General features: G+C 40.2%; 1 protein-coding gene across 4 annotated transcripts in view; it reads left to right on the top strand.

Moving 5' to 3' along the window:
* KDM6A (lysine demethylase 6A) overlaps positions 1–27345 on the top strand; it is a 107555-nt gene extending 80210 nt beyond the window's left edge. For 2 of the 4 annotated variants that reach the window (XM_082219814.1, XM_082219813.1), the window contains 13 exons: positions 3130–3259; positions 4682–4787; positions 5599–5804; positions 6884–7042; positions 8194–8258; positions 9166–9240; positions 10850–10998; positions 15060–15174; positions 16514–16701; positions 18026–18167; positions 22628–22754; positions 24789–24959; positions 26469–27345. In XM_082219814.1, the coding sequence (XP_082075940.1) occupies positions 3130–3259; positions 4682–4787; positions 5599–5804; positions 6884–7042; positions 8194–8258; positions 9166–9240; positions 10850–10998; positions 15060–15174; positions 16514–16701; positions 18026–18167; positions 22628–22754; positions 24789–24959; positions 26469–26498 (1663 nt within the window). In that variant the 3' untranslated portion in view covers positions 26499–27345. The remainder of the gene's footprint in view (positions 1–3129; positions 3260–4681; positions 4788–5598; positions 5805–6883; positions 7043–8193; positions 8259–9165; positions 9241–10849; positions 10999–15059; positions 15175–16513; positions 16702–18025; positions 18168–22627; positions 22755–24788; positions 24960–26468) is intronic. The other 2 variants (XM_082219816.1, XM_082219815.1) reach the window with 1 other exon arrangement.
* Positions 27346–27571: the final 226 nt, after the last annotated feature.

Below are 27571 nucleotides of genomic sequence, written 5' to 3'. Positions count from 1 at the left end.
CAATTGTTGTTTTTGGACAATTGATCAGTTGCCTGCTTTGGATGGGGTTGCACTCACTTGAAAAGCAGGTTTGTAGTTGGGGTACTTCTGGATCCATCTTCATCACTAGAGGCTCAGGTGACCTCAGTGGCTAGTGCTTTTTGCCAGATTTGGCTGGTAAAAAAGCTACAGCTGTTTATGAACCAGGGTTGCCTGACCACTGTCATCCATGCACTGGTAACCTTTGAGCTGGATTACTCCAATTCACTTTTTGTGAGGCTGCTCTTGATGCTTGGGCCAGAAGCTGCAGCTGGGGCAGGATATTGCCAGCATGTTACCCCACTGTTGAAACAATTGCACTGGCTGACAATTAGCTACTGGACTAAGTTCAAGGTGGTGCTTTTGGTGTATACAGTAGACGCTCAGGTTGTGAACGTGATCTGTGCAGGAGGCACGTTCGCAACCCACAGCTCTGCATCTTCGCACGCGCGGGTCGTGATTCAGCGCATGCGCAAAGCACGATTTAGTGGTTCTGCGCATGTGCAAGCGCCGAAACCCGGAAGTAACCCATTCCGGTACTTCCGGGTTCGGCACGGTATGCAACCCAAAATTGCACAACCTGAAGCATCTGTAACCTGAGGTATGACTGTAAATTGCTATTCAGCTTGGGGCCAGGATATCTGAAATACATCTCATCCTTTATATAACAAATTGACCGCCTGCACTCTACAGATGAAGATCTTATCAGATCCACACCATGTCAGAATAGGGCCTTCAGTGTTGTGGCACCTAGCCTTTGGAACTCCCTCCCCATGATATTATTACTATTACTACTACGACTACTACTACTACTACTACTAGACAGGCACCATCTCTGTTCTCTTTTTGGCACCTCCTGAAGACCATACTCTTTTCAGTTGCCTTTTAAGCTGAGATCTTTCCCAATCTGTATCTGTATTGGATATGTTTTTAATGTTTCTATTGTTTTATCAGTAGGTGTTTGCTGCCCTGGGCTCATTTGAGAGGAAGGTGGGAGATGGTGGTGGTGGTGATGATGATGATGACAGTTCTTAGGATGATCTCCTGTTAGCATATAGTCAGCATAGAATGGACCCCCTGCTTTGGGGGTTGCTTTGGAGACAAGCAGCATATTGAATTTTGATATTGAATATGGGCGGGGAAGATTTCCTTTTGACCATTCTTCTCCGGCTTGGTGCCCTTCAGATGTTGTTGGACTACAGCTCTCATCACCCCCAACCATTGGCCATTCTGGATGGGGCTGGTGGGAGTTGTATTCTAAAATATCTAGAGGGCACTAGGTCGGGGAAGGGTGTTTTGATCGTGATCTGCTTAAAAGTTCAATCCTGGTTTGTAAAAGTAAATAATAATAATAATGTAATGCTAATGTTTTCATCCAGCCACTACTCCTTCCCCAAATACCTCTTTTTCATCTGTTCTTTGCTATATGCAGTCATAGCTGTTTAATTAAATCTTTTGACTACCTCACATCAAATATTATAAAAATAGAATGTTTCTAGAGATGTCAAAAAAGACCCCGCAGCATATTTATCATTCTAGACATTTCCTATACTGTTATAAAACTCCTGAAATTGAATAAAGCTTATCTCATGAGATCTGCAAAACACGGTAGGGCTTATTTGCACATCACTTTAAACCATAGTCAAACTAAATAATCTTTAAAATGTGGTCGTGCATCAAGCCAGAGCACACTGCTGAAATTCATGAGTTCATTCCATGCAGCACTTCACTCTACCACCTCTCCGGCTGGTGTCACGCTCCTGGTAGCAAATTGGTGGTTTAGCTTACTTTGAAACCATGAGTGGTAAGCCATGAACAAAATCAAGGTTTATTTGGAAAGAAACAAACCATGAACCAGGTTCAGACATTACACTAAACTAAGCCATTGCTTGCCTCCTGGCAGCACAGCAGCTGTAAGAGTGGGGGTGGAGCAAAGGACCCACAATTTTAGTGCACAATTTTAGCTGCATGTTCACCTTTAAACCACAGTTTAGTTTTACTATGGTTTAAAGTGACATGTGGATCAGACCATAGTTAGTGGCTGCAATTACTCCTTTTTTAAAGTTCTAATAGATTTACTGTAATACAGTCATACCTCTGGTTGCTAACGTGATCTGTGCAAGAGGCACTTTTGCATACCGCAGCCTGAAGCACTGCGTCTGTGCACGCACGTGACGCGATTCGGCGCTTCTGTGCATGTGCGTGACATTTTGTGTTTCTGCGCATGAGCAAGCACCAAAACCCAGAAGTAACCTGTTCCGGTACTTCCACGTTTGGCGCAGTTCGCAACCCAAAAACGCGCAATCCGCAGCGTTTGTAACCTGAGGTATGACTGTACCAGTTTTGCTGTGTGTTGTTTTTAAAAAGAAGATTTGGGTTTGGACTTCAAATCTTCCGCCACCCCCAGCCTTGGCATAACTCTGATATTTGTATGAATGCAGACCCTTTTGAATGTGTATGTGTGCCCATGCACTGATGTGCATATGCTTTCCTGTATTCTGTCAGAAGGATTTACTGGTCACATAGCTGTTTTCTTTCCTATCTACCTTCTTTCCTGCTTCTGGGCTATGAAATGGGGAGGTGAATGAAGCTCCCAGTTAGCTCTTTGCTTTGAGCAACTAGATGCGCACATCTACCTTTGCTCTGTTTCCTACTCCTCTGAGTGCACTGATACCTTTGAATATATTTATGTTGATGCTCTCTGAACCTAATTAGATGTCTTCCAACTTTCCAAGAGTTGCATCCAACATTAGTTCTATTCAGAGTAAAAAGCAAAGAAATTCATGGGCACGACTTAACTTAGGCTCATCAACTCTGAGTAGAACTAACATTGGATACAGCCCCATGTGAACAAATGCTCCTTTAAAATGGAGACAATAATCTACTTAATGTTTCAGGTTAATAATCTATTTTTCAGATAACTGCTATTGAAATTGATCTTAAACTCAAATATAAAAAGCTCATATATATGTATAGTGTGTGTGTGTGTGTGTGTGTTTCACACTTGATAATCAGTTCACTTTTGGACTTAAATTGTATTTATAGTAATTAAAGGTTCATATTTTTCTGCATTCATCAGATGTTTGTATAACTGTTTTTGTTTCTTCTTAGGAATCTGGGTAAAAATGGCTTATCTAACAGTAGCATTTTATTGGATAAATGTCCTCCTCCAAGACCACCACCACCTCCATATCCTCCCCTGCCAAAGGACAAGCTCAATCCACCTACACCTAGTATTTATGTAAGTATTGTTTAGACAGTTGTAAGAACATTTTGTTGCCTTTTAAAATAAAAGACTATATGCTGATCATGTTTTACTAGAAATACTCTTGCTATAATCCATAAAACCCTTTAGATTTATAAAGGGCCTAGTACGCATCAAAACATTTTTCACAAAGCATATTGTCTTCTACCCACCTCCCAGTGCTGCATTTTAAACAGCTTTTCAAAGTGGTTTATAAAGCAAAATGACTTATTAAATGCAAATACTGTAAAGGGATAGGAATTCTGCTGAACAAAAAGAGCTCATCAGGCTCATGGCCACTAATTTAATACCTGTTTTGGAAACCACCTGGAAATGCAGGTTTATAACATGAAATAAATCTTCGAGTGTCTATGTTTGTATGTGATATTAACTATGGTATAGCAGGCTGTGAACAAGCCTAGCTTCCTCCCACATCTGCGCATTCCCAGATCTGCCTCTCCTCCTTCCACACAGCCAGACGCAGAACTTTGGTTTACATTTACAATGGTTAGTTCAAACCATTCAGTTTCAAAAACCATGGTTCAAAGTGGGCTTGCTTTAAACTAGGCTTGTGGAACCTGTGGTCCTCCAGATGGTTTTCGACTCCAACTGGCTGATCCAACAAGCACTGTTTGTATTTAGGGATGATGGAACTTGTCCAACAACGTTTGGAGGGAACAGGTTCTCTACCCTTGCTTTACACTTACCATAGTTAATGTCAACTACAGTTTGTCATTACAAACCAAAAATAGAAGCAAAATATTATGTGAGCCTAATAGGACTCACGAAGCTGGACTCATTTTGGTCCTAGAGAACCATAGTATAGCAGGATGCTCAAATGCAGTCATTGTATGCTTAACATTTTATATTCTGGAATTCAGATTATGTATCTCTTTGTTTCTGTCTCTGATAAATATTTCAGTTGCCAACATATTCCTATAGCATACATACCCTTGTAACTTTCTAAATACTGCAATAAGTACATTTTCTATAGCAACTAGGAAAAAACAACCACACACTAGAGGGCACACATCTTGAATCATTGCAGAACAATTGCATGATGAACTGCTACTGCTTTCTGCATATCATCTTAGTCAGTGCTTTTTTCTGGGGGTACGCAGGGGTACGCACATCCCTAAACATTTTGTGAATCTTTGTACTTTTGTCCATTTACTGTATTTATTTTTTTCTGATTTTCTTGAGTCAAAATGAGAGTACCCCTAAACATTTTTTAGAAAAAAAGCACTGATCTAAGTATACTTCTTGAAGTATCCTTAGCAACCCATAAATAACTTCTAGTGAGTAGCAATGCCATGCCATGCTGCATGTAATTGTTAGGAAGCATTATGACAAGGGACTGATGCAACTCTGCATTCTATTTCCTTGCATTAATACTGAACTTTCTCTTTATTTTTTTAGTTGGAAAACAAGCGCGATGCTTTCTTCCCACCTTTACATCAGTTTTGTACAAATCCTAACAATCCTGTTACTGTAATACGTGGCCTTGCTGGAGCTCTTAAATTAGGTAAGTTTGAGTTAGAAAGATTTACTTTGTTTGGGCTGTATTGAACTAAGTCAAATGCAGAGTACGGCCATGGAAATCGGTTGACTTGTCTATTGATTTTTAAGGGTCTGCTTATGTATGATTTAATTGTGCATGGCCCTATATTTAGATATTTTTCTTTAATACAAATATTTACAAGTGGAGGTGCTCCTAAACTACTTACAGATCATTTGGTCTGTGTATTTTTGTTTTCATATAGTTTATGGTAACATGTCTTTTAGTGGCCAATGCATAAAAAAGTAAAAATGTACTGAACTGGAACTGGTAAGGTATGTTCTACAAACTCAACTGCCTATCTAATTCTGCAAATTCAAACTGCTCAGTAATTTTTATTGATCTCTAACCAATACTGCAGTACACAGTTTTGGACTCTGGACTTACAGTGCTCTCCTCCCCGGCCTTTAGATGGTAATGTGTATTATGTCACTTATTTCAAAATATGGTGAGCCAGTTCTGCTGCACTGAGGGGCTCTTCTGCTGATTCTGCTGGGTAGGGTTCTGGACATATGCCACAGGTTTTGGTAGCTTTTTGCTTTGTGAAATCTACCATCCTTTTAAAGGAGATTTGGCTGAAGAAAGTTTTCTGAAAGCCTGAAACTGTTAAGCAGGTTTTGATTCAGCTGAGAAATATTTATTGAATTGATCATGTATTAATGTGCTCATAGCTAGTACTGTCTAAAGCTTTAGCTTGCTTACTCATTTATCTCTGCTGTTCATGCAGCAGCAGTGCATGCAAAAGAGCTCTCAGTTTAAGTACATGCTTGTTCCCTAGATCTAGGACTCTTCTCTACCAAAACACTGGTAGAAGCTAATAACGAACACTTAGTAGAAGTAAGGACACAGCTATTACAACCATCGGATGAAAACTGGGACCCCACTGGAACAAAGAAAATATGGCGTTGTGAAAGCAGTAAATCTCAAACTACCATTGCTAAATATGCACAGTACCAGGCCTCTTCATTCCAGGAATCATTAAGGGTAAGTAGGGCATTATAATTTATTTGTCAATTAAGATCTGTTCCTGATCTGTATCATATAGGCACACTTAACTTTACTCCAAAAGCATAGGTTTTTGAGATACAGTAGAATATGTATAGTCATTTATAGCAGGATAACCAAGGTGGCTAAAATACCTTGTCGTTTGCAGTTAGGTCCTCCTTTGAGGTTATAAAACAAATATATATAACTATTCTAAGCATGAGAAAAAGTTATTAACATTTTAGAAAATAAACATTCCTTACCTTTATAAGACAACCTAACGTTTGTTTGCTTGTTTGTCTATTAAATTTCTATATCACCCTTCATCCAAAGTTTACAAGGTGGTTTACAATATAAAACCACAAAAATGCATACAGTATGAACAAACAAAAACACCCCCCCAGTATTTTTATATATTGAAAATGTTATTCTTAAATGTGGAGAAATCATGCTTGCTTGCACTGTTTTTATATTTGGTACAGAACAACCTGCAATCTGCTATAAGTTAGCAGTTGCATTCTGTTCGTTTTTATGCAGTTGCCACAACATTTACCATATTGAGGAAGAAAACTCTGTTTGCCAAGTTGTTTCATGCTTTATGAAAACTATACTGGGGTGTGTGCCTGTGTTTCTAACTACTAATATCTAGCACAGTCTTGGAACATGGGCTGCCTTGAGAGAGCTTAAGAGGTATACAAACCCAGTAATATCAGTGGGCTGATGCACGTATAAGAGAAACAGTGAAAAACAACCTCTGCTTGATAAATAGATACAATTTGAAATTATTTGTGCAAAATTATTCGGAAGGGGGGGGGTTAGATTACTGCTTGCAGTAGGAAATGAGAAACAAAGGAACAAAAGATAGACACAGTAATATTAAATCTAAAATACTTACTAAGAGAATGTAGCCTGGGATTACATATGGTGGAAGAATGTGAAAGAACCAACAGGGGCTGTGAGCAGGGCAAAAAATGGTGACAAAAGAAGTGGAAGATGGACTGGTTTGGTGGGTGGGTACATTCTGAGATTCTGATAGTACTTTGTTGGGCTGATCAGGGACACAAATGGGATTTTTCTAGATTGCCAATGGTGATGGGGGAAATGGGATATCCACTGAAGATTTTCGGCTGCTGGTTGGAGAAGGGAGCCAGCATTGTATTCTCCCAGATAATTCCAACGCTGTTGGAGGGTGGGGGCTTCCAGAAGCATTGAGCCTCTTTGATTCTGAGGGCAAAAAGGTAAGCTAGAAAGATCAGAGAATGTGTCAAAACATTGAGCGCAATAGAACTTCGGGTGGTTCATGAGTGGGGCCCTACTTTTTCAAGTGGAAAACGTAGGGAAATGAAACACATGTCCGAATAGTTTTTGGACAAATGTATTACTGTTAGATGAAAAGGAATGTCTCAAAGGCTTTCTGGTTTTTATATGTTAGATAGTAAAACGTGGAGATTCTGTAGTGGAGCAACCACCACATCCAATTCCCCACTGACTAACTGTGGCTGAGGCAGAGACCTCCTTCTCTTTTCTCCCTTTTCCCACTCCAGTTGACACACTTGGGAGAAAAAAGGGTTACACTAACCCAGGGCAGGAGTAGATCTGGGCCCTTTTAAGGGACCTGCTGGGGGAATGAAGTCTTAGAATCTTCTGGCTCCACAGTCTTCCCGACATACCCCTGAAATGCTCTCCCTTTCTCTCCTGCAAATCACTTCCAGAACGTGGCTGGTGGGACATGTACAACTGCAGAGCTTTCTGTGGGTATACCAGGGGGCATCCAACAGTATGTGTGCCAACCCGTTGGCAGGTCATATTATTGATACAGTGGCACTTAATGCTGCTTCCACAGGTCCTTCAGCCAGCTTTGGGTTTACTTCCCATTAATTAACAGAATTGTGGAATTAGAAGCAAGAAGGTATAGTGCAAATCAGATCAACTGTAGAAGAGGGTGCCCTACATTTAGTATTCTCTCTCAAGTTTTTTTTTTTAATGTTGGAATTATAGATATACTGATGCCGTTGTGTTTTTATTTATTGTCTTTTTATATTTTGCTGGATGTTGCCCAGAGTGGTTGGGGAAAGCCAGTCAGATAGGGGCGGCTGCTGCTGCTGCTGCTGCTGATGATGATGATGATGATGATGAAAATGTGGGTGCTGCTCAGGGGATGATATTTTTATGGTTGTTCACTGAGATGATTAAAATTATCCTGTAAACTAAGCCTTTCATGAGCTGAGTGGCTTTTCTTGTGGTCAAAAGAGGAGGCAATGACTTTAGGCATCTCCCAGTAAAATCACTTTTCATAGAGGTATCAATAGTTGTTCCATACTGTACTGTTTATGTTTACCAAATATTTGTAGAATTTGATTTTTTAAAATGTCATTTTTGACTTTTGCAGGAGGAAAATGAGAAAAAAAGTCACCATAAGGACCATTCAGATAGTGAATCAACATCTTCTGATAAGTGAGTGGCTAGAATTCAGTAGGTCCCCTTCACATGTGCTCCCAACAGCATAGGAGCTGCTTCTTAAAGCAATCTATACTCCAGAATGGGTGGGGTTGATTACATGTGGTTTTTCCACATATTTAGAGAGGTGAGAGAATGTGGTCAAGACCAATGTGATCAGCTCCACTGGTATTCACATGCATGCATCCTGCATAATGGGATTACACCACATAGAGGTAACTGGAAGCATGTATGAATTAGGTCACAGTGAAAGGAGAAGCGATAGAGTAAGTGTATTAATACATCGGCTCACCATCTTCAATGGAAAGAAATGTAGTCGCCTCAGACCTTAACTGGTGAAGAGGGTTTCTCAGCCACATATATTTCCAGAACTACATTGATTTTTTATGTCTGGATACATATGTATTGTGTGTTTTGTATTCTTAATGTCTCCATTTGTAATCTTATATATGCATAACTCATGAATATATTTTCTATTTTACATTGCCCCCAGCACAGGCATGAACAAACTTGTAGCCTTGTAGAATCTGTGTTGCTTTTTACTAGAACCCCAAGATTCACCAATCAGTGGGGTGCAAAATAGTGGCAGGGTAAGGTAGACAAACCCTTAGAATTAAGGAACAGGGTACCTAATAGCACATGCTCAGTCCAGTAATCTGATTTCAGTAACAAAATGGTTTCTCTTTTGAAATATTTTTTTTAATTGAATTACCAAATTTTTGCAAATTGACTTCAAATTAAATAATTACATTGTTTCATAGCCCTTTCACACAAAAATGCATTCCTAGCTCATGGTGATCACTTAGGTTTAAAAAACACACAGGCTATGAAAGTCACATTTTAAGATGCTGGTTTTTTCAAAAAAATAGTTAAAATTTATAACTATAATCTATTTATTTTATAGCTCTGGGAGGAGGAAAAAAGGACCTTTTAAAACTATCAAATTTGGGACCAACATTGATCTTTCAGATGACAAAAAGTAAGTAAATCTACATGTACATAGTCACCATAGGGAACTAAATCTTCTCAGGATACCAAACTTCGAATATTTTTTCCTGGATTGTATTATCAACTTAAATTTTACTGAGCTGCACCCCCTAGGTCAATAATATGGGGTGTTGACTGCTGTACCTTTATTTTATAAATTAGGTAAGATAATTAATAGAACAGTGCTGGATTTGACAGCATCCTGAATCTAGCAAGTTCTGATTATTTTAGGTAGTGTTATGAATATGGTACACCAAGATAGATGGACACAGATATGGGAAGAGGTTGAGGATATGTGATCCAGAGCAAAGGAGACTGAACCCTTCCTGCTTCCTTTTCAGTTCATAACCCAGCAGCTATATTTTTAATTACCTACAGTTTCTGAGCAGGCTTCAGAAGCAGTCCTAATGGATTGTGGTGATCTACCTGAGAGATTACCAGAACATGGATAACCATAGTGAGGTTATCTCTGCTCAGAAGAGGGACACAGTTAACACACTAGCCTCATGCAGTGCAAGGCACCCTATGACTCTAATACCACTGGACCTCCAGACTGCATATCTGGTCCTTTTCAGGAGTGCAGGACTATCCAGAACAGGTTGAACAGCACCTTCATGTGCAAATGAGCCATACTCTAAAATAATTTCTGTTTTAGCAGAATTGGGCTTCAGTTTACTAGACTATCCATTACTGATTCTGAACACTGATCTCACATGCTCACTGCCTCACCTGAGCCTAATGTAAAGAGGGGAGAGACATGGTGAGATTCAGTTCCAAAACTCTAGATTGCTGTGCTTCGTCCTGAGGTTATGGATATACAAAAGGAGTGTGAAGGTGCCTGATATGGGAATGTTGTTCTGTGAAATTATCACTTTTCATCTCCCATGTATGTGGTGGACACTGTATTATTTTCTTTCTTGGGGTCTACCAACATATTCATTAAGGTGTAATCTTCAAACAGCTTTCTGCTCATGAAAGGTCCAGGTGAAAGACCTTGTGCATGCTTGTGTGCCAGCATCTCAGTGTTGGAGCCATAGGGTGTGTCTTGCTGCTGCTGCCACTGCCGCTGCCGCCATGACTCTTGTGGAGAATTGAGTGGTGTCCAGTGTGGCATCAGCTATGAAGGCTATGGCCCTAGAGATTGATTGGATTCGACATGATTTGATTTGATACTCGCTTTATCTTTCCCAAGGCAAGCCAAAGCAACTTACAACCAAACCTTTTGTAAGGTCTGGTGCAAGTTTTGCTGGGGGCCATCCAGTACATTAGCTACCCACAGGACTACCAAATGGATGTAGATGGAAGCAGAGCATGAGGCTTTCAGTGAAAGAAAGCAGTTGGATTTGTTAGTTCTCATAACCAGCAAACCACCATAATCATTCTGCGATCCTACACAGCCTATTGTGGCTGGGCACTGGGTTTTTGTTCATGAAAAAGGCTTAAGACAGTATAAATTAGTTATCTAATACAGCATCCCAAAAGGGTCAATAAATTTTACTTGTGTACAAATATGAAGGGCTTTTTAGGGTAAATGTGTAAGTAATGTAATTGGTTTTTGCATCTCCAAATACCACATGGATTAATTTGCTGTTTTACAACAGGTGGAAGCTACAGCTTCATGAACTTACAAAGCTTCCTGCTTTTGTGCGGGTGGTATCAGCAGGAAATCTCCTCAGTCATGTTGGTCATACAATCCTGGGAATGAATACAGTCCAGTTGTATATGAAGGTGCCAGGCAGCAGAACACCAGGTGAGTAATGTGAAGTGCTACATACTGACACAAAAAACCTCTTCATTTTTACCATTTCTGAATTGTTCTGCCTTCTTTTTGCAACTTTACTTTTCATTAATAATTCTGAATTATACATTTATACATCCTATTGATTCTGAAGATTTTCTTAGTAGTGCTTGCAGCTACTTTTGTAGTGGCTCTTTGACTGCAGTGATGACCATATAATATTGCCATTGATTTCAGTTTCCAACAAATGTAGCATAAGATCACTAATAAAACCCAACAATTAAAAAGCTGCCTTGGACTCCTGGGGGCGGGGGGAGGTGGAGTGTAAATGAAATCAATAGTAATAAATGGATAAAAATCCATTCTTCTTGCTCTTGCTGCTCTGGCCACATGATGCAGCTCCTTAAGTTCCTATGATGACTTCCTGTCTGCTACAGGATACTTCACTAGCTTTTCTTCCTTAGTTTCTAATGTGGGGATCACTAACACAGCACCTTCATTTGCACCCACAGGAAGGAGCTCCAGACTCTGAGCTTTCCCTTCCTTTTCCTTAAGTCTCTAATCCTCTTAGAAAGATTGTTAGGAAGTAAAATGTCTGGATGCCCTTAGAAAATGTCTGGATGCCCTTAGAAAATGAGTTAACCTGACTACTGGCTTTCTCTTCCCATTTAGTGCAATTTTCCCACGTGCATTTAATTTTCTAATAGTCTGTGGAACCTTCTAGAAACCAGGAAGCATCTTTCCTGTGGTAGGTTCATCTGAGATCAGGTCCTTCCAGTAATTTTATAAATTCAGGTGGATGTTAAATAATCCACTCCCCAAATGGCAAATGCAGAATGTGAAAACTTTGCAAAGAGGCTTAGACATGTCTCCTGCTGTGCAGGAAGTGATATCTAGGCGCACATTAAGAATTCACTGCAAAGTTAACTTACCGTACAGTGGTATACATGTCTACCTCAGATGTAAGTCTCTGTGTTTCATGGGACTTACTCTCAGGTAAGTGCTGATAGTTATGCTTTATTTCTTCATCAACAGTTTATATACTGCTTAATTGCATGGCAACCTAGGCTGTGGTTTAGTGTTGGAACTGGGGTAAATAAGGTTCTTTTGCCTTTAATAGCTTTTCCTTCACAGTCAGGACCAGGAGGACATAGTCAACTTCCTGTGGTAAACTTAAGATTGTTGTAGGGTGGGGGGAAGCAGTGACTTCACTCTCTCTAACATTGCACTATGCCATGACGTGTTATGTTCCCCTGCCTCTTGACAGCCATTTTGTGACTGGCAGCAATAGCACTCTATCAAAATGTGCCTGCTAGTCTAAGAAAGTTGGCACCCCCTGTTCTAACGCCTCCATGGCCTTGAGTCACTTTATATCTGCCCTTGCATCCCAACATATCCCTTCACTTGTTCTACACCATCACCCTCAGCCATTCAAAAACCACCCGTTCGCCTCAGAATGGCTGCTGTTCCTTCCATGTTGCCTGTTATGCATGAAATTGCCTCCAATAGAATGTCTGTGATGCCACTTCTATTGCTTTCTTCAAATTCCTCCTCAAACCCCACCTTTTAAATGATGCTTTTGACACAACTCATTAGTCCCCATATCCAACTCAACTGCAGCTGAGAATAATTGCATATTCTTTCCCTATTTACCCAAGGCGCCATTCCCCTCACTTCCTTAGTTTTATGGATGTTAAGCCCCCTGAGAAAGGGACCTACCACTTCATTCTTTATAAAGCGTCACATGCATGTATGATACTATATAAAGAATAATAATAATACTTGTACACTAAACTACATCAAAGTCACTCTTGGTCACCCTGATGAATTACCTTTACAGAGAGGAGGACAAGCAGAACTTGTAGTTGCTTCCTGATCTCTCTGTGGCTTTCAATACTAGTGACCTTGTTATCCTCTGGGACCAACTCCATGGAGTGATAATTGGGTGCCCTGTGTTACAGTGGTTCCTTTCCCAGTTACAGGACCAAGTCCAGACAGTAGCATTGAGAGAGGGCTTTTTGGTCCTCTGACAGTTATGCTTTGAGGTGCTGCATGGCACTATTTTATCCCCAATGCAGTTTAATATCTATATGAAGCCACTGGGAGCAGTTAATAGGATTTTTGTGGCAAGGTGCCATTAATACAGGCAGTGACCATTTTAGGAGCATTCAATGTGCCATCACCAGTGTACAGGTCTTTTTGGACCTGGAAGAAGGTGGATCGGGGGCACTTATGCGTGCCGATGCACGCAGGGGCCAGGAATGGAACCCCCACACGAAAAGGTCGCTGCCTGTATGCTGATGATACTCAGCTCTATTTCCCCATAACGTCAGAATCGGGAGAGGCCATATAGGAAGTGCGCTGGTGCCTAGACATAGTGGTGGGATGTATGAGGGAAAATAAGCTCAGCTTGAATCCTGCTACAATGGAGGCACAATATGTGAGCAGTTCCTGTGTCTTGAGAAATTTGTCAATTGCCTGCCCAGGACAGGGTTGCACTCTCTTTGAAGGGGCAGGTACACAGACTGGATGTGCTCCTGGATTCAATTGTGTGTCCGGATGCCCAAGTAGCCACAGTGACTAGAAGCATGTTTTTCCAGCTGTGCCTGGTACAACAGCTACAGCCATTACTGGACCAGGAGAGCTTGCCCACAGTAGTTCAGATGCAAGTGACTTGTAAGATTGGATTACTTCCATGTACTCTATTCAGGGCTTGACCTGGAAACTACAATTAGTACAGAATGCTGCAGCATAGTTGCTGACAGGATTAAGACCCTGCCAACATATAACACCTCTGCTCTGAGATGTGCACTGGTTGCTGATTTGTTACTGGGCCAAGTTCAAGTTGTTACTGTTGGTATATAAAGTGCTTAAGAGCTTGGGACCCACTTACTTGCGGGATCACCTTACCCCATATGTACCCACTTGACTGTTTTGTTCTGCAGAACTGGCCACATAATAATCATTCTGCACTTGTAAGAAATTGGTCTTTTAGTGTGGCAGCACCTACACTTCGGAACTCTCTGCCTATTGACACCAGGCAGGCAGCTTCTCTGTTGTCCTTTTGGGGCCTTCTTAAAAGATTTTTCTTTAGGCAAGGCTATCCAGGCATGTCGGTGTAGGCATGTTTTAATCTCTTCTTAGTGTACTTTAAGATGTTTTGATGTGTCTTTAACTTTTTTGTTGATTATTTTAATACTTGTATAAACCGCTTAGAGGTTTTATTACAATCAAGTGGTATGTAAATTTTCTAAAGTAAATAAAATATAAATTCAGAGCTGTAGTTTAAATCCCAAAGCTTAGTTGGAACACGTGTGTCTCAGAACGTTATCTGATAAATAGCAAGGAGTATGTAATTGTCTCAATCCTCCTTACATTTGTAAAATGAATTGGTAATGGTTGCATATTACTGCAGCTTTCATCAGAAGTTAACTATGCATCAAAGTTCCTACAATATTTTTTTGAAATATCCTCCTTCCAACTCTAAATTCTATGATTCGTATCCATTATTATATAACCTATAACTTGCTGAAATAATTAAAGTTTTAAAAGTACTAGAATCTGGCAGCTCTGATTTCAGGCAGTTTTGAACATCCCATTTTTCACCTGGATGCTTAAGTGCATTGTGGCAGCTCAACTTCTGGTTTTCCTGCATGAGACTGGTTATCTACATCTATCTAGCTACTGATTAGGTTTTTTGACTGCAACTGTCTTCAATTAGATATTTTAATTTATAATTGATTTATGTTAGATGTCTTCAATATCAGATATGAAATGTGGGGTATTAATTTGTAAATATAGTAAGTTAAACTGATGGAATAGTACCAGTCCTAGTCTGTTGCAGAACAGCAACCAAAAAATGTTACAACACCTTAAGAAGAGATAAAATCATATTCTGGTACATGAAATAATATATTGCTTACGAAATCATATGCCGCAATGAATTTGTTAATCTTTAAGGTACCACAGGACTCTTATCATTTTTGTTTGCATGTTATGCTCCATATTTTTATAGTGCCCTGCAAACATCAATCATCACTATTATTGTTTTGTTTTTTTCTTATTAATTTCAGGTCATCAAGAAAATAACAACTTTTGCTCAGTCAATATAAATATAGGTCCAGGTGACTGTGAATGGTTTGTTGTTCCAGAAAATTATTGGGGCGTCATGAATGACTTCTGTGAAAAGTACGTTCAGTATTTTCCATCGCCATATGCTGTGCTTCCAATTATTTCACAATCCACTCTGTCTCTAAACAGTGCTATTTGTGATGCTAATTTGGGAGGATATATTACTTTGGTTTGTCCTAGTACAGGGGTTGTCATTGTGGTGTCTGTGGACACCAGTGTGCCCGCCAGTATTTCCTATGGTGCCTGCAAAAAGGCTCGGCAAATATCCTCTCAAAAATCCACAACACACAAAAGACTGTTTTCAGTGGCTCAGCTTCTTCTACGCTGCACATGCCCCCTTAAACATGTACACATTTCATTGGCTGCCCACCCTTCCTTCCATTCTGAACAGAAGCGGAGGTACAAAAAGCTTCTCTCTGTGAACAAGCATGCAATGGTTTCCCCTCATTGATGGTTTTTTTGCAGGAAGGGGGCAAACCTGGACTTTTGTGTGGTCCTGACTCTTTTTTTTTCCTTTTGGATGTGGTAGCCATTATAGCATGTTCTCATGGAGACCATTTTGCTTTATACCACGCCCCACACCTTTCAGCCACTTTGTGACTGGCACCCACAGCACTTTTTAACAATTCTGAATATGCACACTGGCCCAAATACGTTAGCAACTCTTGTCCTAATATATTACTTTTTCATCTCTCTCTTCTCCCACCTTCTATATGTTATGGTGTAACAACAATATTGATGTGGAAATGTAGATATGCATTTTTGCAGCTAGAATCTAAAGAACCGCTGCAAGTTCCAACCCATCATCCCCAGCCAGCAGGACCAATAGTCGGGGACAATGGGAGTTGTCATCTAACAACATCTGGATGACAAGTTTCCCATCCCTGGGCTAGCCTGAGAGCTTTTGGGCTTGTGTTTCTTCAAGAGGGTTTTTCAATCTGCATGGCAAACTTTTAGATAGAAAGGGTTATATGTGCTTTGGTAAGAGGGTCTGCTGTTCAAAGAAAAAGACACAAAACTCCTATCCCTTGGACATCCCTAAAACTAGCAGTTGTGAATAAGCCCAGTGATGGTAGCAGATATTCTGTCACAACTAAAGTGGGTATTATTGAAGCTGTATTCCCTGGAAGCAGCAATGTTAAAAAAATAGTACTTAGTGCAATAAATCCCCTAATTTAGTTAGTAAGTTCTGCAAACATTAGCATGTAGCAGTTCACTTTGGCTTGGAGGTGTTCACTAAAGTGAAAGTTTCCTGTTTGAGCAAACTTACCTCTTAAGATTATTTATAATAATCTTTTGTCCTTTTATTGTGTACAGCATTTTGGATTGACATGTTTTTGATGTATATAGAATATTTCTGTTGATAAATATTTACATTCATCTTTTCCTGTTTCAGAAACAATATGAATTTTCTTTTGGGCTCTTGGTGGCCTAATTTGGAAGATTTGTATGAAGCCAATGTCCCTGTATATAGATTTATTCAGAGACCTGGAGATTTGGTGTGGATAAATGCTGGGACTGTACATTGGGTTCAAGCTATTGGCTGGTGTAACAATATTGCCTGGAATGTTGGCCCTCTTACAGGTATGATGATGTGTCTTTATAGTTACACAAATACTTCATAAAAGCACTGACACAGCTTTCAACAGACCACACATATTTTTCAAAATAAGAAGCCCTTAGACTGTGTGATTTTGCAGAGGGCATGAACTAGAATAATGCATATGAGAATTCCAGATCCTAACAATCTTTCTGAAAAAAATCCAGAGGAAATACAGACTTTTCTGAGATCAGCTCTCCAGCGTAATTTTACATCAAAAGTAACTGTAACAGAACAAATTTGGATTAATTTATTTATAGTCAAATATATATGTAGGAGTCTGTGGATGGAATAACATGAGATGATTTGTCCGCATTTAGATAATATTTCAGTTTAATAGGACTAGTAAGAATAAGCTTTCTGCCTGTGTAGCCCCTTTGCTCCCCCTTCATGGCAGGAACAGTCCAGGAAGTTGTCAGTTAACTATAGTGTCTCATTTTGTCTGAACCAGGAAGCTGCTTACCAGCTTTGGAACAAGCTAGGGAATTCCTCCATGGTTTGAAGTTGGCTTGATATCCTGTCTTTTTCCAAAACTGGTAACCATAATTCCCCAGACAAAACAGGAAACTATCGTTGATTAGAGGCTTCCAGGTTTAATCACACCCTGTACAAAGGGAGGAACAAACAGGCTGCATGTGTGAAGAAAGGACTCATTCATTTTTCTGCTTATTAAGACCTGGTAGGATTGTATGAAGTAGCAAAGTCAGATGTCATATTCCCTCTTTGTGAATATGCTGTGTGCACACATGCCTTCTCCCTTTGCACATTGCCATCCATCATCCATCCTGATTCCTCAGACCATGGCTTGCTGTGATGTCCGAATTGGCAAAAGCGCTTCTTGCAGACCAATACTGAAAGGTGATTTAAAGCCTAGGTTGGTGAGGTTTGCTGTTTTGGATACCAGAGGAGGAGGATAGATGTACGGCTTTTTCTAATCCCCCAAATCATAGTGTGGAGAATGTGATATCTGAATGAAGCCACAAATTGTCAACATCTGAGGCAATTAAAAACATTTTTTGTTCTGCAGGAATATGATTTCTTTACAAAAGGCTACACTTAAGAGACAAGGAAATTTCAGTTTGGTTCTTTTATCTGTTGCTAAAGAAAGAACTGCCATTATCATATTTCTCCCCTGTTTTCTATTTCGGTGTGGCATACACAATGAAAAAGTCTACCAAAATCATTTATTTTGGAAACTGCTCAGAGGTTTTGAATGTGACTGTATATATATTTTTTCTTAATTGAGAATAACTACAGTGGTATTTTCATATCTAATTGGTACCCTTACTTTTCTCTGTTTTATTGCAGCCTGTCAATATAAATTGGCTGTAGAACGGTACGAGTGGAATAAATTGCAGAGTGTGAAGTCAATAGTACCTATGGTTCATCTTTCTTGGAACATAGCACGGAATATCAAAGTCTCAGATCCAAAGCTTTTTGAAATGATCAAGTATGTACATTTTAAATCACTATGCTTGTTAATTCAGAGTGTGGTAGTCAACTAACTTTTACTTGAAGTACACCCATTGAAATTAATGACTTTGACTACTTTAGGTCCATTAATTTTAATTAGTCTACTCTAAGTAAATGTTAGTTGAATTCAACACAGAGTTATTACCTTAATTTACTTATTGATACAAAGGTACAAAGAACAGAGTTCTTTGTGAAGCAAACTAGCTATATCCAATGGATAGATATATATATATTTTTAAATGGCATGACCCAGTGGTGGAAAATGTGCTGTGAGTTGCAGGCCCTGAGTCTTCACCTGATCACTTGGAGGCTATTTCTGAGCATTAGTTTGAGAAGACAACATGTTAATAATAACTCTGCCTTTGCTGCTAAATTAAATATATGTTTTGTTTTTTAAATATTAAGCATCTTTCTGAATGAATAATGCAACCAAAGTACAACTTGAAATAAAATGTTAAATAAACGTGACACCCATCATCCCCACCATTTTACATACATTTCAGTTGTAAACAAACCCCACAGTTGCTTTTATATAAAAAGGTGACACATCCACACCAGTAGCAAAAACCCCCGAAAAAAACAAACAAACAAAAGTGTTCTGGCCAACAGCAAGCATACTACACTCTAGTGGCTGTGAGCAGCATTGCAGTGTAAAAACACCTACTGAACCGACACCAGTTTTCCCTTTTAGCTGAAAGACTAGAAATTACTGCAGTCTCCCCACCCCCACCCCCTTTGGCTTTCACTGTTCTGATTTTATGTTCTGTATGTGAATAGCTGTAAGAAAAATCCTCTGGATCTGTAAGCCAGATTGTTGGGATGGTCATTCGCAGGGGCAGGGTGTCTAATATTTTCTTTTGCTTCTAACTAGAAGCAGTAGGTACTCTCTTCTCTGGCGTAAGAGTTAAATTCCCAGTAGGATTGTAGAATGTGTGGTACTGTTTTCTCCACTCTTTCCAAACTGTCCTGGCTATAGAGCTTGGTGAAAGGTGGTGAAGTTTCTGCTGATCCTCCTCAAGTGACAGACTGGTGCAGATGCTTTTCACTCCTTCTCCGTCCCCTCCTTACATGAAGGCATTTCTCTCCCTCCGTCTCTCTCTCTCCCCCCCCCCCCATGTTATGTTGGGAATTAGAAGAAAGGAATAAAAAGGGGGAGAAAGTTACCGGTTAAATTGCCAAAAACGAGAGAGACAGATAGAGAGACAGACAGAGATTTCAGTGTACAACTCAATAAAATTGCCTATCCCTAATATAGCATACTGTGTTCACATTTTCAGGATATTGAATAAATTAAATATGACTCAAAACATGTTTTCATGTAGTTATCAGCAATGACATTGGTGCAGTAAAAAAAAAAGTTGCATTTGGAAGACAACTTAAGCATTCTAAAAGAGCCTATAATTAAAATGCAACCTAACATTATTCTAAAAGAAATAAAAAGGAGACAGAGCAGATAATGGGGTAGTGTTCAAAGAGGGAGGAACCTGAAGTTTGGAAGAAACCAAGTGCAGTACAAAAAAGGCAAGCTGGAAATAAAAGCTAACAACAGAGGTGTCAGGAAAAGTAAAGTGGCCTCTTATAAGTACACAACACCAAAAGGTGGTTCTAGGAAGATCATTCTAGTAAATATTTCATGCAGCAATTGGGATCCAATGTTAAAAAAGATTATAACAGGAAGTTAGGGGTTCTGTAGGTTATTTGGAAGGCTTGTGGAGGGAGAATAGGATTGAGGGTGAAGCCTCTGTCAGGAAGTATCTACCAGCCAGGATCCTAAACAGCCACTCAGTCTGCTTTGTTGTGGCCTTTCTCTAACATTATTTGACTGGCATGGATTTCTCTTGATAGATGTGTGTATTATCAGGCATGTATCACTTAACCAAATAGATGGGGCACACAAACATTAATTCAGCCTACTGTACACTATTGGTAGTCAGAGCAAATACCAGAGCATATCAGTTGCCAGAACCCAGTAAGCCATTAACTACACCAGGGGTCTGCAACCCATGGCTCCGGAGCCGCATGTGGCTCTTTTACACCTTTGCCGCGGCTCCGGGGCGGATACTAGCGAGGGGAGGAGGCGCATTGTGCGCCCCGACACTCCCCACTGTGGCAGGCGCTGTACTGGCTGTGACGTCGCATGGGGGCGGTGCGTGCGTTAGTCACGCACCGTCCCAACGTCACCTTCCCGCCCGCTGTCAGATCGGAGGGCAGCGGCGCGCATGCTTTAAATGTCGCAAGGGTTTTGCAGCTCCCAGTTGTTGTTTTTTCTTCGGAAACGGGTCCAAGTGGCTCCTTTTGTCTTAAAGGTTGCAGACCCCTGAACTACACTGTTATTTTAATCTGAAACTAAGATTTGTTACTTTCCAAGTTCCCCACAGTCAGGACAGACAAGCAGACCTTGAGGTCAAGGGTTGGTAATTTCCCATCACAAATTATTGTATCTCATAGAATCTTCTGTTATTAAACATTGAGGAACTCAACTAAGTAGCTGAGCATAAATTCTTCACTGCTGTAATACTTTGGGCATCAGAGAAATAGATGAGGGCAGAACAGAATGAACAATAGATAGAGGAAATGATTGCACTGAAATAAAGACACGAGCAATAATTCTCCATTCCTTCCTCAAAAGAAAGATACGTTAGCTGATGGTGTTGACCTTTATTAGCCGTAATTTCCAATCACATTTGCCTGCTCCCTGGCCTCATCAGTCTGTATTATAAATTGTTTTTGTGTCATACAGGAGTGGTTGGGTTTCAGGTGCTTTTTGTTAAGATTTTTATTTTTTAATTGAGTCTATAGAATGAAAGTAACTTTTGACAAATTAAGGGGGGGAAACTTGGGGTGATATTTCTGTTAAGTAGAATGTGCAGAAACACAACACTAAGAGGGCATACATTTTTAGATATTGAATAATACTGTTATAATATTGAATACTGAATAACATTGAATACTGTTGATTAGATGCTATTGTGTCATACAATTAAAGCCCTATTCTTTTCTAAGGCACGACTGATTTTTTCCCCTTTTGTCAGCAATGATTTGAAATATGATTGGCGGGAGGGAGAGAATTTGTACAGCCCCGTGCAATGCAGGGATATAATACCATTTATCACTGATATTCCATTGGCAGTTAAACTTTTAAAAAGGTTATCAGTAATGGGTCAGTTTGACCTAGGAAAGATTAAAACACAAGCACTTTGAAAAGCCTTACCAATGTGAAGGGAGCCCTGATTCTGTTTATGCCATCTTAGTTTAATACACTCACCAATGGAAAACCAGTCATGCTTTCATCACTTAACTGCTGGAGAGAGGGGCAGCGCTCTCTTACTTCTCTCATTAGAGTGCCTTTAGGCTCTGGAGTCCGTGGCTCCCATACTTTTCCAGGGCTTCTGAGTCAAATAACTATTGAACGTGGGGGCCCTGGAGAACTATGTTTCCAAGGGTTCTTTGCACCCAATATACTGCTGCTGGTGCTTTCTTATTGGCACCCTAAAAGACTGATGGAGACAGAAAGAGGCCTTGAAGATGCCCCCATCCCACTGTTAGGGGCAGGGGGATTTTGGGGGAGAATTGATAGGGATTCCCCCCCCCCCAGTCTTCTTGCATGTACTCATAAGACTTGTGGTATTTTGAACACTTTCAAGGAAAGTGCAAAAACTAAGTCTAAAACCAGTAACAGGCAGAAGGAACTTTACCTATCTTTAGCTGTCAAGTAAACACGCTTCACTTAATTATATTGCACCATAACCACATCAAATGGGTAAGATACCTAGGCCAAGTTATTATAAACACCCATTTTAAGATTATCCATTGGTTGCAGAGGACATCCCCCCAAAATCAACATAATTTATAAATGAATATTTTGTTGTTAGAAATGCACACTGTCAGATTGTATATTTATTTTATGAGTTGCCTTGAAGTTCATATTTACTGGCTTCAAGTCCTACAAATAGTTATACAAATAACAAAGAATGGTGTGAGATTTGATGCATTAAGAATGCTGCAAAATAATATAATGAATGTGCCTTTAAAAATTTGTATGTTTGATAGTTCATTTTTTGTTAGTTGTGAGGGCAATACTCAGTATTGTTGGATAGCCACTATTTCTAACATTAGTTATTTAAGGAAATAGCATGAATAGACAAACTAACAGATATGGTTTGTAGGGGGAAATTATGTGTATTAATTCTTTTTTCTAAATGACATCCTTTTATGTATTGGGATTATTATTTTGAACAGTAAATATGTGTGTATTTTAACAATAAAAATGGAAAAATGTTTCTGTGATGCCACTGGTGTACTCCTATATCCCACAGGAGAGGCAGTCGTTTGGCCTTTCATAGTAGCAAAATTTAAAAACAATAAAATTCAAACAACAAATTCATAAAACGGTGTTAAAATGAATAATCATTTGAATTATTCTAATATCTGTTGCAGGTATTGCCTGTTGAGAACTCTCAAGCAGTGTCAAACTTTGAGGGAAGCTCTAATTGCTGCAGGAAAGGAGATTGTTTGGCATGAGAGAACAAAGGAAGAACCAGCTCATTACTGTAGCATATGTGAGGTGAGTAAAGATGTATGTGCTGTGGGTTAATATTTGCTTACAGTTTTAAAATCTGATTTCTGACTTAATCTCTTAGACCTTTCCCAGTTGTTTGCACTTCAGTGGTATCCCTTCCAACTCTACGATTCTATTAGGATCCCTTTTATAAAAGAGAGAACTTTAATGGCACGGCCATTATTTATTTCGGCTTCTCCCAACGGGGCCACGAAGGATCAGAAAAGCTGAAGAAGAGACCCTTCCTCAGAGGAGGCGGGAGACCACCGGACCCGCCGAGGAGGGGAATCCGGTCGCCTTTCCCTCCAGAGCTTCGCCTTTTGCCCCGGCCAAGTTGCGCCGAGGGCGCCTTGCGGGCTCTGCGTGGCTTCAGGCGGAGCCTAGGAGCCACTTCCCAGCCTGGAGGGCAGGCTGTGCGCGGACCCCGCCACTCTCGGGGCGCGATCCAGACCTGGCTGCCTTCCACGGCCAGCAGAGGTAGGCCGCCGGCTTCTAACCCGGCGGAACTGGGGCGTCCCGGGCGCAGCGCCGCGCTCCCCGCTCCTCCCGCCCCGCCCCCTTCTCCCGGGTGCCCCCTCCCTCCTTTGTTCTCCGGAGCCCCGCCTCCCCCTCTGCCCCAGCTCGCCTATTGGCTCACGCAGCCGCCACTCAGGTGGGGGCCCGCTTTGGCCCCGCTCCCCGGCCGCCGAGAGAGAGTGGGAGCGTGCGGGGCTGGGCTGGGCGGCCGGGCGTCTCCTTCCCTGCGCTGCTTCGGCCGCGTCTGCAGCCGCCGCGGGACCAGGCGGGAGGCCAGTCATGCCCAGACACTGCCAGCCGCTCGGAAGGAGCCGTCGCTCCGCCGGGCAGCGCCTGCCTGCGCGCCCCTCGCTCCCTGCGCCGAGGATGGCGGGGGCGCAGGGCGCAAGGCAGCGCCGGGGCTGCTGGGCAAGCGGCAGATGCTGATGCAGTTTGGGGAATTCCTGTCACAGGGAGCAAGGCAGAAGCGGATGACGGGGCACGTTCCCCGGGGGAGCGGGGCCGGAGGATTAGCCCGACTCGCCCGCCTCCCTCCCACGGCACACTAGGCAACGTCCGGCGGCACACTAGTGTGCCGCGGAACACCGGTTGGGAAACACTGGCTTAGTGAGCACATGAGGTGAAGTAATCAAACAAACCATAGTTAAGGAAAGGTGCTAGGTTTACATGTAATGCCTAGGCATTGTTAAAAGAAAGGCTTTCAAAGCATGGCTTCAGATTGCGGTTTGTTGGCAGTAGACAAACCAGAGGGAGGTAAGTTGCTGGGCAGGGTTCAAATGATTTTTTTTAAACCCACTGTTTAATAAAACATAGTTTAAGAAACCAAGGCTCATTATGTGCAAACCAAGTCCCTGTCTTGATCTACTCTATTGATTTATTTGGTCTGGCTTTACTTCATCCATAGTAGTACTAGTGTTGTTTGTTTTTTACGTAGGTCTATTTCAAGTTACCGGACTAGTGGCATCTCCCTTTAAGAGGAGAAGCAGTCCTTTAATTTCCTGACCTGGCTTATACTCTACTATTGCTCTTTGTGCCTTCAGTATCAAAGAAAGATCTTTAGACTGACTTGTGAGGGTTTCTTCACCTCCAATACAAAGTGTAATATGGGTTTTATTATGTGAAGGCTATCAGTAGAATTTATTCTTCTGAAATATGCTGGGTCTTGATAGCAAGATGTTCTTACTTCCCATTCTACAATATATTATCAGTGGCCAAATATTTATACAGGGTTTGAAAACTTAGCATGTCATAAAATAGCATGTCATTTCATGGCTGGGAGCAACCCATAAGCTCGACTTTGGATGGACTCTGGCTACTAGATTTCAAAAGAGCTATGCTGTTTCATTCAGAATTGCCTCCTTAATTTCCTGCTGCCACTACCCAGCCAAGTCTCAACACTGTTTTTGCCATTCTAGCTCAGTTGCCTATATAATATATGCAATGCCAAATTAAGTCCAGGTCTAGCTCTGCTGTCACATTCATATTCTGCTACAGCTTAGTTTTGCTTCCTTTTTGTATCCACAGGTGGAAGTCTTCAATTTGCTTTTTGTCACAAATGAGAGTAATTGTCGAAAAACCTATGTCGTACATTGCCTAGACTGTGCACGAAAGATATGTGGGAATCTGGAAAACTTTGTGGTGCTAGAACAGTACAAAATGGAGGATCTGATGCAAATCTATGACCAATTTACATTAGTAAGTAAAACTGTATTTGTGAGTCAGTACTTTATTAATATATGCCAACAGTTTGAACATACTGGTTGTGCTATTCTTGTGTAACTATATGTTCTACTTGTTACAAGAAAAAAACTTGTGCCATTTAGGCAATCACTTACTGTATATAATATAATTAGTACTTCAGGAGAATCCTGGGTTATGTTAATTTATTTCATTGATTTACTACTAAGCAAAATCTTGGGAGCAACTATATTGCATTAATTTTGCTAGAATATCAGATGTAAAGCATGTGGAATCCTTCATTTGCAACTGATGAGGTACCAGAATAAGCAAATATGTATTATTTATTTATTAATAAAAATATGTATGTACTGCTATATCACAAAAAATATCAAAGCAATTTACAACATTAAAAAGATAAAAAAACCATACAATAAAAGCACAAACAAATTAGAAACAATTTAAAAGCAAAACACTTAAAAACAAGTGTCAGTAATCCATTGTTGAGGATATACTCTTAATTGCCTGCATAGGCCTGGTGGAATAAATAAGATTTCAAGTTGGCACGAAAGGTGCCTGCTGGATCTCTATTGGCTGAGGAGGCCACAGGACTGGGCCAGGGACACTAAAGTCTGTTTCTCTTTGTTGTCAAATGAGCCTCACCAACCCGGGGGATAACCAGCAATGCTCTAGCAGATGATCTTGGTGACTGAGCTGGGATTAAAAGGTTCAGGTTATCCCTGAGCTACCCTGGCCCTAAGTTGTAAATTAATGTAAGAACCTTGAACTGAAAAAGGCCTCCGCGCTCGCCCTGACAACACTGGTTCAGGGACATGGATTGAAGAAGTGTATTTGTTATTAGGAAGGAATAATTTTTAACCTGTTCACTTAGAGTTCCTAAGTTGGAATGTCTGGTGTTGGGAAGGGAAAACATATGAGCATTGGAGACAGGTTGGAAGTTGCTTACTGACCTTACTTTGGCATGGATTGGGTTGGAAGAGAACACTAAAATGAAAAACAAGGACTCCAGTGCTACTTCTAGTTGAATGGGCTTGGATCATATGTCATTCCTCTGTTCATGTCAGGGTAGGGGCCACTGTAGCCCAGTATACTTTTCCAACCTATCCAAAAAGTTAGCCAACCCCAAGAGCGGATATTCATGGACTGTAGAGGGAAGGAGAGATGGGAAAGGCATGTTCTACAAATGCTGTTCTCATTCACTGAAAGTTTGGGTCCAAACCATTGTGTGAAGGTGAGAATTTGCAGAATGTGTGCCTTTGAGGGAGCTAAAGAATAAGGGTAAACTGAAGCTTGTGAATAGAACTTGGAAACCTTTTGAATAAGGGGAGTCTTAAGCAATGTTCTGTGTAAAATGTTCAGAAAATAGTATTGCAGCATCCAGATACATAAAGAAGCAAACAATGAACCAGTGCACTTCTGCTCTGGACTGAACAGTAACGCTTTCTAAAGACACGTTCAGTAAATACAACTTTTTTAAAGGTTATGTATTGTGTTATCTCTTTTCAGGCACCTCCATTGCCATCATCTTCATCTTGACATTTTTCCAAGGACATTTACATAAAAACTTTTCTGATATTCAGGAAGTGACCCAGTTCTGCACCACTGATTTTTGTAGCGATCCCATAAGGCTGCTGGCTGAAAGCTGTGTCTATGCAACCTTCCAAGTGCGGAGTGTCAACCAACTGGACAGGAGAGAGCACAGCTCCTATTCCAGAATTTGAAATATAGAAAGCTCATTCAGCTGATTTTTTTTTAAAAAGAAAATTCCACGTTTTGTATATATCTGACAAAACTGGCAACATTATACAGACTACTGACTTGAAGACCACCTCTTTTGTATTTCTCTGTTTCTGGGCTGATGAATTGGTTTCATCTATTTTTCCTCCCTTCAGAGTTTTCTCTTGGAAAGTACTAGCATAGCTGGTCATTTCTTTGTAAGGTAGTTAGAATTTTAAGTCTTTCTTTGGGCTACACTTTTTTTTTTTAATGTGAAAGGTTAGGTGATACTCTTTTTTTTTTACTGCTTTTATGTTATTCTGTCTTGTTTTGAAACCATGATGGTTACTTTTTGTTTCCTAAATGAAATTTAAAAAAATTAACAGCCAAGTCACAAAGATAAATGGGTTGCACATAGACTAAAGAATAAACTTCAGATTTGTGATTTTGTTTCTAATCTTGATGTAAATTTACACTATTTATAAATACATATTTATTGCTTGAAAATATTTGTGAATGGAATGCTGTTATTTTTTCCAGATTACCTGCCATTGAAATTTTAAGGAGTTCTGTAATTTCAAACACTACTCCTATTACATTTTCTATATGTACATAAAACTGCTTAGCATTGTACAGAAACTTTTATTAAAATTGTTTAATGTTTAAAGTTTTTGTATTGTTTGAGTTTTAAAAAGAATTTATGTACATTGCCCCGTTTTTGTTGATTTTTTTGAATCTGGTTATATATATTTTATATATACTCTTGTGCGTGTGTGTATATATATAATATATATAGAAAACTGAATATAAATATATGTATAAAAATTAGAGCCTAAATTTTTCTCGTTTTAAGTTTTACATCTATGGTAGATTTGAGGTGTCTACTGTAAAGT

This window comes from Podarcis vaucheri, assembly GCF_965113315.1.
Source record: "Podarcis vaucheri genome assembly, chromosome: 4".
Taxonomy (NCBI): Eukaryota; Metazoa; Chordata; class Lepidosauria; order Squamata; family Lacertidae; genus Podarcis; species Podarcis vaucheri.
Note: the sequence above shows the minus strand (reverse complement) of the source record. Positions and strands in the feature narration are given on the sequence as shown.